Below are 17,971 nucleotides of genomic sequence, written 5' to 3'. Positions count from 1 at the left end.
GGGGAAGCTTGTACTTGGCCCAACCCACTGTGGGCCAGCCCCAGGTCCTGCTGGCTATAATGCCATCTGATCATCTGTAAATTATGCTATAGCTAATCTTAAAATGTCTTCTGTCTTTATTAGGACAGATATTGAGAAAAAACTCAAACACTCCATGATTATAGTTTTATGTTGGTCATGTTATGCTGCAGGTTCACATAGGAGCCTCAGCAGTCTTCGGGAAGGCTCGGTGGGAGAGGCTTAGTGAGAGATGATGAAGTAATAATGCATGCTGATTGAAAATGGAGCTGTCTAAATTAAAGCGAGCCGAAAAAAAGGTTGCTTTGATGCAGAGGAGAGGCTGGCTTGAATATAGCAGTTATAATTATTTCTAAGCCAGGAAAAAAGCTGCCCTGATGCAGCGGAGAAACTGGCTTAAATACAGGTTGTCTGAATTGGAGAGGCCAGCTGGAGTGAAGCTGTCTGAATAAGACGAAGGCAAAGGCATTTAGCTCAATGTCGGAGCACTGAATAAGCAGGGTAAAAGCCTAAAATAGTCTACTCCATTGCCTGATTGAAATTGGGAGGGTCCAACTGTTTGAATAAAGGATGGCCTTCGGGAGATGTGGCACGGAGTCAGAAGAAGATCAAGAGCCTGTGCAAATCAGCTGGTTGTCCAGGGCAACATTGGGACGGGAGCTGCTCCCAGCCCAGGCGTAACATGTCACTGATTGTCTTTGTGGTGACCTAAGGCCCTACTTACTGGGAACAATTTTTCTTCTGCATCACAAATCCCCAAATCGATATCTGAAGCTTCTGGAACAAACGTAGCTCTTTTAAAATAACTTACTGTTGGATCTGTTTTTGAAATGTGAGCCCATGAATGTATTGTGAAAGGCAGTAAAATGTAAATAACTTCTACCATGGACAAACTCCTAATGAGCCGCTTTTTGACAGCAGGACCCAAAGGACAGATTTCTTTTTTCTTTTTTTTAATTCCAGGAAGATGCATGTGATAAAAGTAACAAGGGAAAGCTGTGGGGGTTCCATTTAACACCAGAAACACCAGTTGTGCTTGTTCCCACTCTGATTTTTAGGACAAGATGTCTAACAGAGGTCTTATTGGCATGAGTATGATCCCATGCGTCTTGTTTCTGGGAAGGACACAACAGTGAGCTAGATCCAAACTGGGATAAATCATTTAAGGCAGGTACGGAGGCAGAAGGCAGGCAGTGCTAAGGACAGCTGGAGCCCAGAACACACTTCAAGTATTACACACAGCAAGAGAGATGTAACACTGTGTTAACTCCCGGAATGACTCAAAATATCCCGCTCTGAAGAAAGTAGGCTTACTTCTTTAATCTTTTTTGTCTGTTTCTTCAAGGAGAAATCAGACTCAAATGGGGTTCACTAAATCTCTGTTTTCAGATCAGTCACAACCTCTTAGGCGCAGGCGTGCAAACTCATCCAATCTGCACAAAACTCACAAAAAACACAGACTGGAAGGAACTGTCCTTTGGCGTCTCCTGAGTCCAAATGTGCTCATTACTGACCACTCTCCTTTCGTTTTCCACACACCAACTAAATCTCATTTCAGAATTATTTGTTCTTTCTCTGCTTCAGAAATGTCACAAAAGGCAAAGTCGAAGGGATATCAAAGTTATGTTAGCATTAAAGCATTCTCTCCTTTTTTTACTCAAAACTGAGGGATTTTCCATCTTTCCCACTGTCCTTGACAACATCATCTCACAGCTTGTCAATGACAGTTTTATTTGAAGATGTTTGGATTTGAATTTGTTCTTTCATTTTATCACTTCATTGAATTATCAGTCGCAGTTTTAAAAAGCAGGCGCGTTTCACAGCTGGACAGAAACTTGGGGGGACAGATTACTCAGTCACAACCATGAGCTCAGATGGCCTCCATCACCGTGTGCTCCTGATTAAACTGCAATCACCCCTAATTACCAAGTCTGTCGAACATATTTTTTAGCTTTCCCCCCCAAAAAAACGAACAAGATAAGGGAATCACAAAGGACAGAAAACAGAGAGACAGTCCTGATCAACTCCCCCCAGAAGTCAAAGCTTTATAATCTGCTCTCCTTCACCTGCAGCCTCTCAGAAAAATCATTTTCGTTTTTTTCTGAAAATTACCTGATCTGGAAGGTAAGGTGCTATACTCTAAAGCTTCTAAGATAACTAGATATCAATCTTTTTTCTAAGCATGCACGGGACACATGTTGCACCAGAAAGAACTGAAGTGGAAAAATGGGCCTACACACAGAGCGCTTCAGAGTCAAGAATACCATCATCCTGACAGATTTACATGGTAACCATGTAGGGAAGTGCACTGAAGACCAAGAACAGGTGGCATTTCTTTATACAAATGGTTGTGGGAGTGTAGAACAAGCTACCCCGCCATATCGCTACATTTGATACCTAGTCTTTATTCAAAGATGAGAACTTTGAACCAATTAATACAGTAGCTTCCTCTCCTATGGAATGGCCTCCTATTTTTTGTACTCTTTCTATGGTCACCCATTAGAAGGCTGAAGGTTTTCCTTGCTAGAAACAACAAAAACACTTGAACAGATCTGGTCCAATTATTAGCGCCTTGTATGCGCTTTCCTGTGTTTCCACAAACTCATAACAGTGGCCTTTTCTAAGTGAAGTGTGTTCCCATCAGTATATTCCCTTATCTCTGTCCTTCTTCAGTAAACTACATTAGAAACCCAGGTTGTCATGGAGGGGACAATTTGGCATGTCTCACTGTAACAGCATATCCAAATGAGGAGTGAGACGGTGTCTATGGCAAAGCAGGGAACCGGAAGCTTATTTCTCAGAGAAAAAAAAAACCGTGGGCTGTTACTAACTGTCTTCTCCTTCTCTTCGAGAGGGTGAGATCTCTCTGCTGTCAAATGCAGCTTTTAAATTGCCTATAAATAACACACTGCCAGTACAAGGAGTGAGAACCACCCCCTCATTCCAAAACAGCATTGCTCTTTCATTCATTTAAAGTAAGGCTCAATTCTTTTTCTTTTTAATAAGGAGAGAGGGGTAAAACAGGATTTTCGGCCTCCAGGCTACCCATGAGTTAATTCCAGACGCTTTTAGCTCACGTCTAATTAAAAGACCCATATTTTTTTTAGAAAAAAAGTTTTATATTTCAGACTGACTGACTCAGTGCTGGAAATAATTAATACAAATCTGAATTGGAATAAGCATTACTTTTGGATAGACTTGGAAGGACTGTAGGATGTCTTGTGAAGTAGTAAATTAATGATACAACTAATTTTTTGGCAGTATGGTGTAAAAAAACAATTACAGCACACTCGTTTCCTGTAGCACTGAATGAGTAACCACTTCTGTGTTGGGATAATGTCTCATCACTGCTTTTATGCAAATATTCAAACACATCTTTCTGTGTTACCTCTAACACAAAAGAGTATCTACATGTTTATGTAGCAAACGTAATACTATCTAAATATCAGCCAAGCTGGTTTTCAGATTCGAGTATTACTTTTTTTTTGGAGAGGAGAGTGGAGACACAGTTTTTTTTTTTGAAGTGTTTCTAGCCAGAAAAACAGTAACTTTTGGTAAAAAGCAAATGCAAAAGCAAGCCAGTCTTATACAAGTCACTCATTAGGACTCACAAATCCTGCTTTCAATAGAAGTGACAGCAGATACCTTGAGTGGTCACAGACAGCAAATTGCGCACATAAGCAGAGCAACAGCAATCAAGGAATTACTCTTGCAGCTATCCAAACCTCTTTTAACTCCACTCTAGGGTATGGTCATCTCTCAGCACATCTTCATCTCAATTCCCCACATGCAGCCCATTGTTTCCAGGAGGAAGATAAATCAGACTTCAGAGATGGAACCTCTTTAAGTAAGTTCACCACTGACATAACTTGATCCGCCCAAAGTCTTAGCACTAAAAATGCCACCAGTATGATTTTTCAGTAGAGCTAAAGGAGTTAATGAAAGGAAACTGAAGTTTATCAGATCAGTGTGATTCACTGTAAGATAACATAATGTAGTAAAGCAGTCGTGACCAAGTAATGACCACTTAATGAGACTGAACAGACTTATTCATAAATTCAGACGGTAAGTGTAGGGATATCCAAGATCCTAGACCTAGTGAACACTGACCACAACAGTGACAGGAAACAGCCTGTCACAGCCACAGCAGCCAATACTGAGGTCTACTCTTCACATACAGTCCAGTACACTAGAGCCATGGATAACAGCTACAGCATATACACACAGTCTTCATGGAGCTACTAAACATTCTTAAAAATAGCCCTGGAATAAAAAAAATAGCTATCAGGATCCATGGACGAAAGGTGCACTGTAAATGTGGAGAAATCCATATTAAACTATTTTGTAAATTGCTCTTCCATTTTAAATATCAACTTATCATTTGATTTTCTATAGCTCTCTTTGCATCAGTCAGACCATTACAGAACTGTACAGCGGTCGACAGCATTGTACAGCAACAGTCAACATGTGGGCAAGGAGGAGAGGAAAACAAAAACTGCCAGTGGAAAAAATGAAAACTCTGGGGGTCTCAGGCCCAGTGATTGTTCCCTTTCCAGGCATAAATGCGTAAATGTGTAAATGCGCTCAGATATGATCATTTTCCAATCCAGTTAATTTGGATTTTAAAAGAACCTGGATGCATTTATAGAAAAGAAAATACCCAAAACAATTCTGTATCTATTAAAACACAGAGCACTAGCTGAAAGGACAACTCTGCAATGCATAGGCTGTCTGCTTCAGTTCAACAAAGACAATTTCTTTTGCAGGTCTCACTAAAAGGCATTTACAGTATTTCAAAAAGAGTGGACTGTGCATTTATGGTCACACACTGCAGCCTTACGTATCACAACACATTAACTATGACTCAAGACCATGTCATCAAAAAAAAGTGTAAATTCACTTCTTAATAAAGGAATAAAAGCTGAATCTAAACATTCAAAAACAGCATGAGCCATAGGTACAGTACATGTATATATACTTACCTTCTTCGTCTTCTCAAGCCTCACGGCGAATGGATGAATCAATTGTTAAATTAAGCATAAATAACATTTTTTCCCCACTTATTTTTCATGTAGTCTCAAAAATAATCTAAAGTATTCCATTTTCCCCTTATAAAATGTAAAGCTTTAAGAAGTTTCTTCTGTGAAAATAATTGTATTACTATCTAATGTCACAACTGCAAGACATCCATGCAACACGACAAAAGATATAGTTCCAATTTAAATTAATCGGAAAAGAGCTGAAAGTAAGAGAAAATTGGATAGGGAAATCCAAAGCGTCTAATTAAATTCACATAAAAAATTATAAAAAGCTCCCTTATCATAAAAAAATGACCTGCCTTGTTATATAGAAGCCAGGGGCCCACTTGCAAGGAGCACAGGTGGCTCTACATCTATTTAATTTTCTCCTAAAAATATGGAAAGAAATTGGTCCGAAACAGATTTTGAAAACCACGCATTCTTTTTTATTTTTTCATCAGCCTGTTTTCATCAGCCCGGGTTATGTCAATATCCGCATTCCCCAAGCAACTGGCCCAGTACCACTGGGAGACGAGTGGGCTCGAGCCAGACAGGCCAAACTTGGCTTACAATGCAACAGCGCCCCCCTTTGATGTATTGGGCACCCGCGGGCCCTGCCAGCGAGAGCCATGCTCGCTCCGCAGAACTGTATGTGCAACTTGGAAGCCAATTTTGAAGGAAAATGGGCACTCTCCTGACCTCCCAAATCAGCTGGTACCAGTGACGCAGAGGTTAGCCACAGTGAGTAACTGCCTGTTCCAAATTGCAGGACAGAAAAGAAAAAGAAGAAACAATCCCAAACTAAATAAAAAGAATAAAAACATAAAAACTAATTTTACCAAGAGCACCAAGCAGTGCTGGTGGAAGAACATAAAGAAGTTGCAGCTTTGTAGAGACACCCTGACACAATCTTTAGAATAGCATTGCAGGGAAATATAAAAGTTAACACAATGCTGCTGCTATACTGTCAGCTTGGGATTCTGTAACAATCTGTCGTCTTAATTATGTGTATAAAACATCCCCAAGGAGATACACAATATAAACACAATGAGCATTTCAAAGGTCATGTCTGAATGTCAAAAAATAACTAAACTCCACTCTTCCAATAATGTTGTAAACACCTTCCTAAAACATTTCCTTTAGAATAACCGAACTACGACCTTCAGACAACATTTGGAAATATTGTTACAGTGTTAGAGATTGTCTATGAATAGAAGGGTATCCTCCTTTTCATAAAAAGGGAATCACGCCCAGTGCATTCAGTAAAGGCATTTGGACAGCAGGCTTAGCTCTGTAGTCCAGGGTGAGGTGCTTCTGACGCGACAGGGTGTGGCGGGTCTTTGTTGATCAGAATGTCTCGCCACTTAGCAGAAAAAAAGCAACTCATGTGACATGGCAAGTACCTACCATGTCACAGCCTACAGAGATTCCAAATTGGCTCGTTCACAGTCCCCAGGATAAACACTGCCTTCTTGCCCAGATTCCCTGGAAAGCGACTACTTGATATCTAATAACCTGATACCGTATTTGCTGTTTTTTTTGTACGCCAAGGTGGGTCATTTTAAGATGGCATGTCCCAGAGTCAGACGACTACAGGATCTCTGCTGCCCCCTACCTGTCAGAGTCGGCATGCGTGATGGCGATGCGTGGTGGGATGCGCAGGGGCAGGGTGGTAGGCCTCTGCATGCTGTCCAGGATTTCAGGGGAACGTGCCCTGTCCCGCGGCCGCCAGGAAGGCACCTGCAGGCTCCCAGACAGCTTGCGGCGGCCCCGGCGGAGCTCAGCGCCCAGCGTGCTGCCGGAGGTGTAGGAGCGGCTATAGCGGCCAGGCTCCAGGGTGTCTCTGCTCTTCTGCAGGGAGAGAGGAGAAGAGTAAGGGACGAGCACACCTACGTCACAGACAGCACGTTCCATTAAATATCCTAAAGCACTCTACAAAAAATAAATAATGCAATTGCTCTGAACTGCACAATGCAGAGGAAAGGTGCATCCAAACTCATGCTAGTTTTTAAACAGTGAAACAAGCCAGTGTGCGAAAACAGCAGTGCTCAACTGCCCAACATGAGTCACATGATCAAGTAGGTTTTTACTGATCTCTTTACAGTGCAATTCCCAGGGTTACCAATGAAAAGAAAAGATTATGTTTTTTTCAAGTGAGGAAACAATTAGGGTCACTGGATAAAATATTAGTGACCTGTACCAACTAACATGTTTGTCTCTGCCAGAAGCAAGAACAGCTGGAACAGGAGCTGGGTGTGTATCCCAACGGATTGTGACATATTTGCAGCCCCATCCCGTCCTATTTTTCCTGCGGAAAGGCCCTCAGCTGAGGCGATGTTGAGTGTAATGGTGTGTGGGATTGAACTGCATGTTCCACTAGTTTGTCTCCTGCTCCTCAACTAGACCATGCATTGCCCACCACCTGAGAGAATCTATTCATTTGTATGCCTGCAGCTCAATTAAACACATAAAAGCTCAGGTGGCAAGCAGGAAGATTCTGACATTGTTTTATGATTCAAACATTGCTTCTATGGCATGTCTCTATATAGAGGGATGCAAGTGAAACAACTCCGTTCTTCCCCCAGAGAAAGTATTGATGGATCTGTGTTTATAAAGTTGCCTAAAAACATATCTCATAAAAAGAACATCATGATCATGTTGTTGTCTCCATCTCTGGCTAGGAGCCACGGTGTTTCCACACCTGATGCCTGGCAAGTGACATTTTGTAGTAAGACGTAATTTATCCACCCTCCTCTCTGCCTTGTCCCTCTTGCAGTCCCTCTGTTTCTTTAGGCATCTCTTGGCTTTTGCACTGAAGAAAGACAGACGACCAAATAGCTTTAAGCATCATCTCAGTTATAATGCTTAATCTCCCTGAGTTGTGACTATCTGGCCGCTCTGAGGAAAAACCTTGCCTTTTGTATGCAATCGAAAAAGAAGCAAAGTGAGAGAGCACAGAAAAGGAGAGCCAGAGTTGCAGAGGCTCAAATAGACTCTTTTCTTTTTTTATCTGTGACTACGAAATAGTCTGGGCTCAGGACTGAGATGGGTATCAGCTAATGGAAGGACCTCTTCAGAATCACAGAGGATCAGGGGCTCTCAGGCTTTCTGGTTCTGCTCTCGGATGTCGCGGCAGATGTCTGTCATTTCTGAAGTGGCTCCAAAAATAATTTCATTACAAGGCGCACAAATGCACACAGGAGACACAATGATGGAAGATAAATATTGAAACTGAAAATGTGGAAAAATAAAAAAGGCACGGAAAAAAAATAACTAGTAGTGTCCCTTCAGCTGTCCAATAAAGTGTCCGCACGTCTAGCGCGTCATGAATCAGGCAGCTCCGTTTAATATTGGGAATGATCAATCTAACCACTTGCAGTAGAAAAGTCAGGGAACACAAATTACATACTGAGATGCCTAAATCTGTACAATTTTAAATTCTCTATAAACTCTTTGGGGATTCCACAGATTTGGCCCAAGTAGAATCAGAACTTTACCACCCAGAAATCTCCACAAGCAGTAACTCATGGCTGCTTTCTGCTTAATGGAGGCTATTGATTATACTCAAATGAGAGCTGTTCAGGATTACTGTGATTACAGGATTGGGTCAGTCTTGATTAAGTGTAACCACTACAGTGCAAAGTTTCACATCCTTCCAAATCTCTGCTGAAAGGCTAGCTCTCCAACAGGTCTTTGCTCCAAAATGACAACTGTATAAATCTGAGATACTGAGATCTGGCTTTAACCCACTCACTCGAGGGGACAACAGTCTGGCCATGAGTACTAGCACCCACCAGAACCCACACGATAGTTAGGATGAACCACAATTTCAAACTGTATGTTTTTCACATGTCCACACAAAACAATGAACACCTGTTACCTGTATATACAGTATATTTCATTGGATACACTCAAGAGTTAGCCCTCTGCTCCTGAACTGCTATTAGAATGCCAATAAACCTAGTTTAAAGCCAAAGAAAACCTATTCAATATATTTTGGTGTCCAAGGATGCTGAAGGTCATCTTAAACTATGCTAGTGAAATCAGTACACACCAGACGCTTCTGAGCTTGTGTATTAAGTCTCTTTTGCTTCTGGATGTTTTCTTTTTCTGCTTCGATGAGCCTGCGTGAAACTTGCACAGTGCTGGGGAGAAGAAGCATGACAACAGCAATCCCCGATGAAAAATTTCTCAGGAGCCACGTCTCTTCCCCTGTGTCTTACACGATTAATAGCGTTAGTGCGGAAATTGAATTGGTGTCTCTGATCGATTTTCTTTTTTGCCTTCACAGTTCATAGGCATTAAATTGCAAAGAAAGGCTGTAAATGCATTTTTTGGGTGAAGATGTGATTATATCACCTGTAAATGTCAGAGCAATTAAAAATCCATATGCTGCCCTTCAATAAACAAGAAGTTTACTCTCAATAAATGTTTCTGTAAAAAATACAATCCATTGTCAGGTCCAATGGAGTGCTCTACTGTTTGCAAATGACACATTATATATGCAGTCTATTAACACTGGATTGCACGAAATCACTGAATCAAACGTTCAGTAATAATCATTAAATTAATCATTAGTAATGGACAGATCAAATTACTGGAAGTCTATTAATGTTATGTTAATATATTTCAAGTGACAAGAGTTTAAAAATGGAACACCTATTTGAAACTGTTACCCCTTGGGCTTTGATACACTTTCTCCTTGTAGTTTTATTAGTACAGCATAGCTTTATGTCCTTCTGAAACAAACCCAAAGGAAGAACACGTCAACAAATGTTCAGCAAGGATATATGTCACAATCGTAAACCCCTGCTCTTAAGGATCCTCCAGCGCTCCAGCCCTTCCTCGTTTACCTGATCTCCTGCACCTGCCTCCTGTTCCAGCCTCCCCTTTAAAAGCCAGACGCTCTTACCAATCTGGGCTCAGCTGTGGAAGATGGACGCCTGGAAGCCCGCCTACCAGCGAGTCCAGGAGGGGCTCAGCAGCATAGGCTTCACAACAGCGTCCTGACCATCTGGGTCCGGGGCGGGGAGCGCCTGGCCCCGTTACCCTTTTTAATTCACCCGACCCTTCGCCGGATCCCGCTCCGGCTTTTAACTCAGTCTAGTCTTTGTCAAGGATGGACCACCCAGCTCAGGAACTTTTCCTCCCTCCGGATTTCTTTATGATCACCCTTCGGACTTGTTTGCCTTGGACCACGCCCCCCCCCCCACCCCCCTCCCCCGAGCACCGGCCCCCTTGTTCTTCCAGCCCCGATCCTAGTCCTTTTTTCCCTGTTTGTCTCACTCCCCTCTGGATTTTGCCGTCTGCATAGGGTCCTGAAAGACGCTTCGTGAAAATATACTGATTTCTTTTATTATCTGTGAAATTATATCTTGGTATACAGCCTTGAAAAACAATTTGAGAACCAGATTTTCATATCTGCTTATTTATCAAGGAGATTTTAGTTTATTATTTGATTTTGTCTATCCGTCCCTCTGCCAATACAGGGTTATTCATCTCTCCTCCCAGTATTCATCCCTTTGGATCTCTCAGCCAGCTCATTGCTTTCACCAGCTTCTGCCTCGTCCTTCAGCATTCGTGAGCTCTAGTAGCCGGGGTGTCGAAGGTTCAAGCTAGGTTCAAGACAGTGCAGCTGCAACCCGTCAGGCAGAGCAATGCAGACACATTATGGCATGGCGTGTTGAGTGCAGTTCGATTGCTGCGATTCTTTAAATATTACATTAAAAAAGTGGAAACTCAAAGAAAAAGCAGCAGTTACATTCCTGACAGTGTAATAATGCATTTCCTGCATTTTGCTCCCTTCAGCTCCCATTTTCTCAAAGTGTTTTTTTTTTCTGTGTCCACTTTTTTGAAACATAGTGAAGATAAGCTTCCTCTTGCCATTGGGTTTAAAAACCTGGGGGAGAGCCAGAGCCATCTAGTGGTGGAAGCAGACAAAGCAGAGGAAATTCCTGTACAACTAGCGCTGGGGAGAACCATTTTAATCATGTTTGCTTGATTAATAATTAGGTAATCTCTCACAAAAGGCATGATACTGAGGAAGAACAAGGATAAATGTTACATTGTAGTGCACACTGTTGCACTACAAGTCTAACAAAGAATTGATCAAAAAGGATTAAACAGAAACACCTAGTACAGTATCTCCTAACTTTAACAGACTAATAGCAGTTGTCATGTTAACTTCACCGACTGTCCATTTACCAGAGTTTGTCTGTTTGGGGGAGACTCCGCTGTTGTCTGATCTCCAGCCAAAATTCTGCTTCACCAGATTCTGTCCGTTGCTTCTGAAATCCGTCGAAAGTGAAGTCCATTAAAGCAAGGAGATACTGTACTGCACTGCCATTACAAACTCACACACATAAAAACAATCAATCTTCAGAGTTAATCAAAAGGTATATTTCATTAAACTAAAACAGATCACAAAAAGACCTTACATGAACTTCTATCATTTCTATACAGAAAAGCTGAAGGCACTACACAGGAACAAATGCACACAAAACACACGAGAAGAGAAGAGCAGGAAAACAAGCCCTTTTCTTCCAGTTCAAACACACGTGTTGTGTTTCATGACGACGGTGGTATTTTAAAAAAACAAAAGATGAAGCTCAGCTTTGTTGATTAACGTGGTACAACCCAGCTGTGTCTTGCCAAATGTAGCTTTTATGAGTCTGCCAAGGCAAATTAATATAATAAAGATAATTTATTTCAAAGCCTTTTTTAACACTTTCTGGTACTCTCAGGGGGTAGAACTAAATCCCATTTTAGAATCCCTTGAGATGAATCCTCAGTATTCTGGCAGATATTATGGTCAAGGATAAACAGCAATGCTATCCCTGTTTCTTTACTAAAACAAATCCGTAAAAACGAATGGAAATACTGGCAGACTTCCAATAACATGGAATGAGAAAGAGTTACCATTTGTCTAACCATTGCACATACATCAAAATATTTACAAGAGCCCAAGGCTGTATCCTGCACAGGCCACATTTAAAATGGACAGAAACAGAGATATATTTACACATTAAGCATTTCTCTGTATGTGAAACCCTCAATCCTATATCAGGATAAAGAAAGTAAAAAATAGTAAGGTACAGAAATGAATGCTTGGGAATACCTGGGGAATGTTCTGAATTTCCACAAGGTATCTCTTGGTCAGGTCTGAATCTGAAATTTCACTCTGCTTTACCAGAAACAATAAATCCACCTGTCTCTTTTACCTGAAGTGCTTTAAAGGAGTTTCAGATCCCAGTTTTTTGGGCCCTCGGGGGTGAGTTTCCTAGCCATGGCAAGTCCTTCACTTACACATGGCAGATATGAACATGCCATTTGATCCCGAAACATTTAGAAGGGGGAAGGCAAAGCGAATTTAAAGGATACTCATTGAGCAAGATCATTGAGCAAATAGACACTAAAGCCACTCTCAACATAGTAACGATGTGGAATGTGGGGGTCATTCCTTGTTGGGACCAGGTAGGAATCAAACCCTGGGAAGGACAATTTTATAGCAGATAACCAAACCTATTGTGCGTGTCTTAGGGAAAAAGAAACTCCACACAGATTGGCATACAGTACCAGTCTAAGAGAACACAGCACTAACCACCACTTCATCCCTTGAACCAATGAAGGCTTTCTCCGTTGCATATCTCTGAGGAGTCCAGAAAATGACGAGTTAATCAGACAGACAAAAATCATACGTAACATAATTCGACCCAAAACAAATTAGACAACCAAGAAGCTAGAAAATTATGACAAAAATTTATCTCTGAATCTTCTTTCTTTACTCTACTTGACTTGCAATCCCTTAAGCCAAATTGGGTGTGTCAAATTTCCAAAAATAGGCATCATAAAGGCATTGTTTAACTAACTGTAAGGTCCCCCAGGAACTCTTGTGTCAGGCAGTTTTACAGTGACAGATGTTGGCAGATGTCGACCGTACTGTGTATCAAGGCATGTCAGTGTGACAAACTGTCTGGCCCTGGCTGCCCTCTGCATCTGCAGAATTCTCAGGGGGCAGAGGGATGTGTGGCTCACTACTGCTACCCTGCTGTCCGTATCACTCCGAATTCCCTATTGAAACTTTGGAATACCTTTGGGCTCAACAGCTAATGTCAGCATAGTGCTAAAACTGTCCACAGTATCAGGAAACTAGAAACTAGAGAATATAGATTGGCTGTGGTTCCTTACAACAGGAATGTAAGCCAGTGAGTGCATCAGTTATTAAAAGGAATAGCAGAAATGTTGTTTTCTTTTTCACTTGCCTTTTTTCTTGTTGCATTTCAAGTTATAAATCATGTTATTTTCTGATTTGGTTTTGTGTGTTAAGACTCAAATTTGGCCAAAAAAAAAAAACAGGCATCAATCACAGGGCCAGGTTTCAACTTACAAAACAGACCATAGGCCAAAGTCCAGGATTAGTGTAGACCAAGTGGAGTGAAGAGGACCATCCTTATTATCTGATTTTCTTCTTCTGAACATTCATATTTTCGACACACAAAACACTAGTATTAAACACTGTGACTAAGTCCAGTGCCTGGCGTCACTTCTTCTGCTGGTATTTTTGGAATAGTGTCTAGCAACTCTAGCATAAAAAAGCGGTCAAGTGTGTGAACAGCAAACAGACCTTGTACGCAACCTTCAAATGTTGCCGTCAATTTTATTGTGCCTCTAAGAGATGTCAGTTTTTTGTCAAGCTCAGACCAAAAACGTAATGAATTTTGATAATAGTGTTGTGCTAGCTACTGTCAGCCAAGAAGAACCTGCTCCCTGCTTCCATCCTGTCTAGCATTAATCCATTATCAGAGAAGAATGACTAAATCACAGCACTGACTCCCACCAGCACTGAATCAATAAAGAAGAAAATGGGAATCAGAAATCTGTATACAGTAATCTACTTCTGAAGTTCAATTATTTCAAAAAACATCTTTTCATTATTTACAGTATACAGATTTCATTTCAGAACAAAAGAAGAACTGACCTTTCAGCTGCAAAGCTTTTATTAAGAGCTGATGGCTTCCCTGCAGGTGATAAGGTTGGATCATTTGTCCGGACCTTGTTTTGTGAAATTTCTATAATGAAGAGCTGGTTCTGAGAATTGTTGAACTTCAGAGGTAAATTAAAGTAAAGTGCCCTCCTTGTTCTCTGCTGACACTGCTATTAATATTAACAATATCTATAGAAATTCAGCTATGCTCCAACATAGTGCAACTGGACTACCTTTTCTTTTGTTTTTCAAAGACCTTATCTGGCAAGGGAAGGAAAAATTAAGACTAATTAAAATAAATCATAATCAGATCTAAGTGCTGTAATTGCTAAGCCTGTCGAAGTGAAATGCTTCTGGTAATAAGCCATTCTAGTTGCCGTTTGAACTACTTCCCTATGAGGCATCGCCAGCCTCATAGGAAAGGCTTGTGTCTCGTTCGTATCTGCAAACCACATTTGCATGTTCGAAGATGATTAAGATTCTTAATGAAAATGACCTCCATACAAACACCTTTGATTTCTATGCTAAATTAATTACTTGTGTGATAAGCTACACATTCTGGGACTTAAGAGGCCCCTGCAGGCTCAATCTGCAGTAAAACTCTATCCTGAGCTCCTGTTTACAGAACCTTTACTGTATTAAAAAAGAGGAGCCCCTGCAATAGAGTTATGTGCAACACAACACCCAGCACAAAATGGAGCAGCCATTTTAGCAAACTAAAATGCATTCACTACATACACAATCAAGTGGGAGGAGTTTTCAGCTCCTTGTTCCAAAGACTGTCTAGAAAACTGCCTTTACCTTGTTTACCATGTTCACATCCACCAAGCTCTTATTGTCTGTCCCACCTTTTAAAGTCAAATTTCAATCAATGCTTGGACAAAATGGACTGAAGATTAACAGCTGTCCTCTAGTTCCTCTTATTTTAATATTCATGTCCTGCCCTGGAATTAACTTTGCTGTGACAAGCAATAAAACCAGGTTACTCTACATGCTTTGTGTGCATGCAAAACACAAAAGACAATGAAGATTTTCTTAAACTGAAGTTTTCTGGAGGCTGTGACTTCTTCAGTTCAGGGCTACAGTTCCCAAGGTAGATATGTATCTCTTGTTTTTAATGCATGTAACACAAGACAAAGTGGGACAACTGAAAAGTATGGTTAAGCAGATTTTGTTAATTGATCTTTTGACTTTACGAAGCCAGAGTGCATGGGCTTGGGACATGACTATGTAAGACATTCCTTTCAGGACTAGAATTGACTATGCTGGCCTTCTTTGAAGTAATTCCAGTTCCAGTGATGTGGTGACCAAATTCCACACAGCACTGTAAATTAGGGCTTGATCAATACAAAGCATACAAAGCATTATACAGGATTAATTCCACACTGTAAATCAAGACAAGTTATGGTAAAAATAAGACACAAATGTCTGATACTATCTCACCATTGTGAAACAAAAACCTCTCACTGGATGATTTGTATGAGAGGCTACTTGCTTTATGAAGCCCAGTGAAACCTTCATTTCACAGGAACAAGAAAGCCCTTGTTTCCAGCCAAGTAAAGATGGAGGCCTACAGTTCCACTAGCTGACTGCGACCAGGAATACCCAAGAGGTGGTGTACATGGGCCAAGCACCAGTAGGGTGGGGTGGCCTTGAGATGGCCAAGGCATGCCCCGTTTCCTAAGCAACAGTGACCTCTTGTGGCTTGCCAAGGCAGCTACGAACTCACAGAGCTGTCAGCAAGAAAAGTAATAATAATAATAATAATAATAATTGCTTACACTTATATAGCGCTTTTTCTGGACACTCCACTCAAAGCGCTTTACAGGTAATGGGGACTCCCCTCCGCCACCACCAATGTGCAGCATCCACCTGGATGATGCGACGGCAGCCATAGTGCGCCAGAACGCTCACCACACATCAGCTATCAGTGGGGAGGAGAGCAGAGTAATGAAGCCAATTCACAGAGGGGGATTGTTAGGAGGCCATGATTGATAACAGCCGATGGGGAAATTTGGCCAGGATGCCGGGGTTACACCCCTACTCTTTTCGAGAAACACCCTGGGATTTTTAATGACCACAGAGAGTCAGGACCTCGGTTTTACGTCTCATCCGAAGGACGGCGCCTGTTTACAGTATAGTGTCCCTGTCACTACACTGGGGCATTAGGACCCACATAGACTGCAGGGTGAGCGCCCCCTGCTGGCCCCCCTAACGCCTCTACCAGCAGCAACCTTAGTTTTTCCCAGGAGGTCTCCCATCCAGGTACTGACCAGGCTCACACCTGCTTAGCTTCAGTGGGTTGCCAGTTGTGAGTTGCAGGGTGATATGGCTGCTGGCAGTAGAAGTAGTAGTATTCTTCCTCTCTGTCCTCTCAGCTGTGGTCATTGTGGAGCCTGTGGTGTAAAGGCCTTTCAGGTGAAGGGGTTTGAGGTCCTCAACCCTCCAGTACCGGTGTCAGCTCACTAGAGCTGTGAAACCACAATTGGTTTGATAAGTGAAGTGAAACTCATACATTCCACTGCTTACAAAACCCTGTGAAGTCTTGAGCAGCATTCATATTGGAATTGTTTGAACAAAGTCTGTTTTTTACTAAGTTTATACAGCCTTTAACCTTTTAAATTTCACCCTCATTTTCTAAAAAAATATTTTAATCCCAGGATCTTTATGAAAGCTCTTTTCACTTCCAAGCGTAAGGCTTTATTCCTAATCCACCCTATTTCTATGACAGTCTGGAGCACTCATCACAGGTGGAGAGACAGAGTGACGAAAGAAGGAGGGGAGAGAGAGTGTTGGACGGAAGGAGAAGAGAGGGAGGAGGGAGAGACAGAGGGAGAATAAGACAGAGAAGGAGCGGTGACCTGGGTGAATGATGGCAAGGAAGGAAGAAGCACCTCCTACTGTTTCAAAGAGGTGAGAGAGAAGAAGAGAAAGGGGGTTAGGAAGGGAGGAAGAGACGAGAAAAGGGAATTAAGAAGAGAGCGGGAGGGAGAATGAGAAGCAGCATGCTCACGTCTCTCTGTAGGGGGCGACATGAGAGGGACTAGTCTGCTGTCAGACTCGCCAGCAGGGGAGCCAATGTGGGGGTGTCAGCAATCAGTGCCCCAGCAGGAGACATCAAAGCTGCTGAGGACAGAGGACTCAAGAGAACCAGGGGTTGCCCAGAGAGACATGCTGTTTTCACAGCAAGGCGGCTTATTCCCTTTGCTTTTTCTATGGGATTTCTGGAACCATCAAATGCCAGTCAATGTGGATTAACCATTACAGCAACCACTGATGCAGGCACAGCAAACAGACACAGTTAAAGCTCGTCAAAGTATACAGAGCTATAGTAATCGATGATACAATCTGTGGGAAACCCCTACAAAGCCAGTGATACAAATTTGATCAATCCAAATTTTAAGGTCTAGCACCTAACATTTTCTCTGTTGGCATGATATAACAACGAGATTTTAAGAATTCCTAATATTGGTGAGTTCTGCAAAACGTTTGTGAATATAAGTCAATAACACTGCTCACACCAGACAATGTGTTGAGCCTGTAAAATGGGTAGATAACACCTTGTGACCATAATGACTCATTATTTTATTTTTATTGCCTAATAAATAGAAAGGTCATTTTTTGTCCCCAATTTCAAAACCACTACGTTAACTGCTTTAGGAAATCTGATGCAAATCCTTGGGAACTCAAAGGCAGTACACACCCTAAAAAGGCAATCAAAACTATTATTCTGAAGGAGTTCTAAATAATGGCCAGTCTGGCCCTTCCTACCTTTTTAGGAACAAAGTTGGTGAATAGATAGCAGCTATCTTTTCTTTCCTTCAGCCATGACCTGTCTTTGTTTTCTCAGATTTAGGCAGGAGGAAAGTGGAAAGTGCATCAGGAGCAGTCTCTGCGTATTTTTCCAATGCTGTCATTTGAGAATGACAAGGCTAAGCTTTTCTGAATTAAG

General features: G+C 41.7%; 1 protein-coding gene across 3 annotated transcripts in view; it reads right to left on the bottom strand.

Annotated features, from left to right (window-relative positions):
* Window positions 1-17,971, bottom strand: part of pde4a (phosphodiesterase 4A, cAMP-specific) — a 292,647-nt gene that overhangs the window by 239,329 nt on the left and 35,347 nt on the right. For 2 of the 3 annotated variants that reach the window (XM_088603481.1, XM_088603482.1), the window contains exon 3: window positions 6,652-6,887. In XM_088603481.1, coding sequence (XP_088459607.1) covers window positions 6,652-6,887 — 236 coding nt within the window. Of the gene's footprint in view, window positions 1-6,651; window positions 6,888-11,240; window positions 11,473-17,971 lie in introns of those variants that run through there. The other variant, XM_088603487.1, reaches the window with a different exon arrangement.

This window comes from Lepisosteus platostomus, chromosome 13 (assembly GCF_059453375.1).
Source record: "Lepisosteus platostomus isolate fLepPlt1 chromosome 13, fLepPlt1.hap1, whole genome shotgun sequence".
Lineage (NCBI taxonomy): Eukaryota > Metazoa > Chordata > Actinopteri > Semionotiformes > Lepisosteidae > Lepisosteus > Lepisosteus platostomus.
The sequence above is the reverse complement of the archived record's forward strand: the minus strand, read 5'-3'. Positions and strand labels throughout refer to the sequence as shown.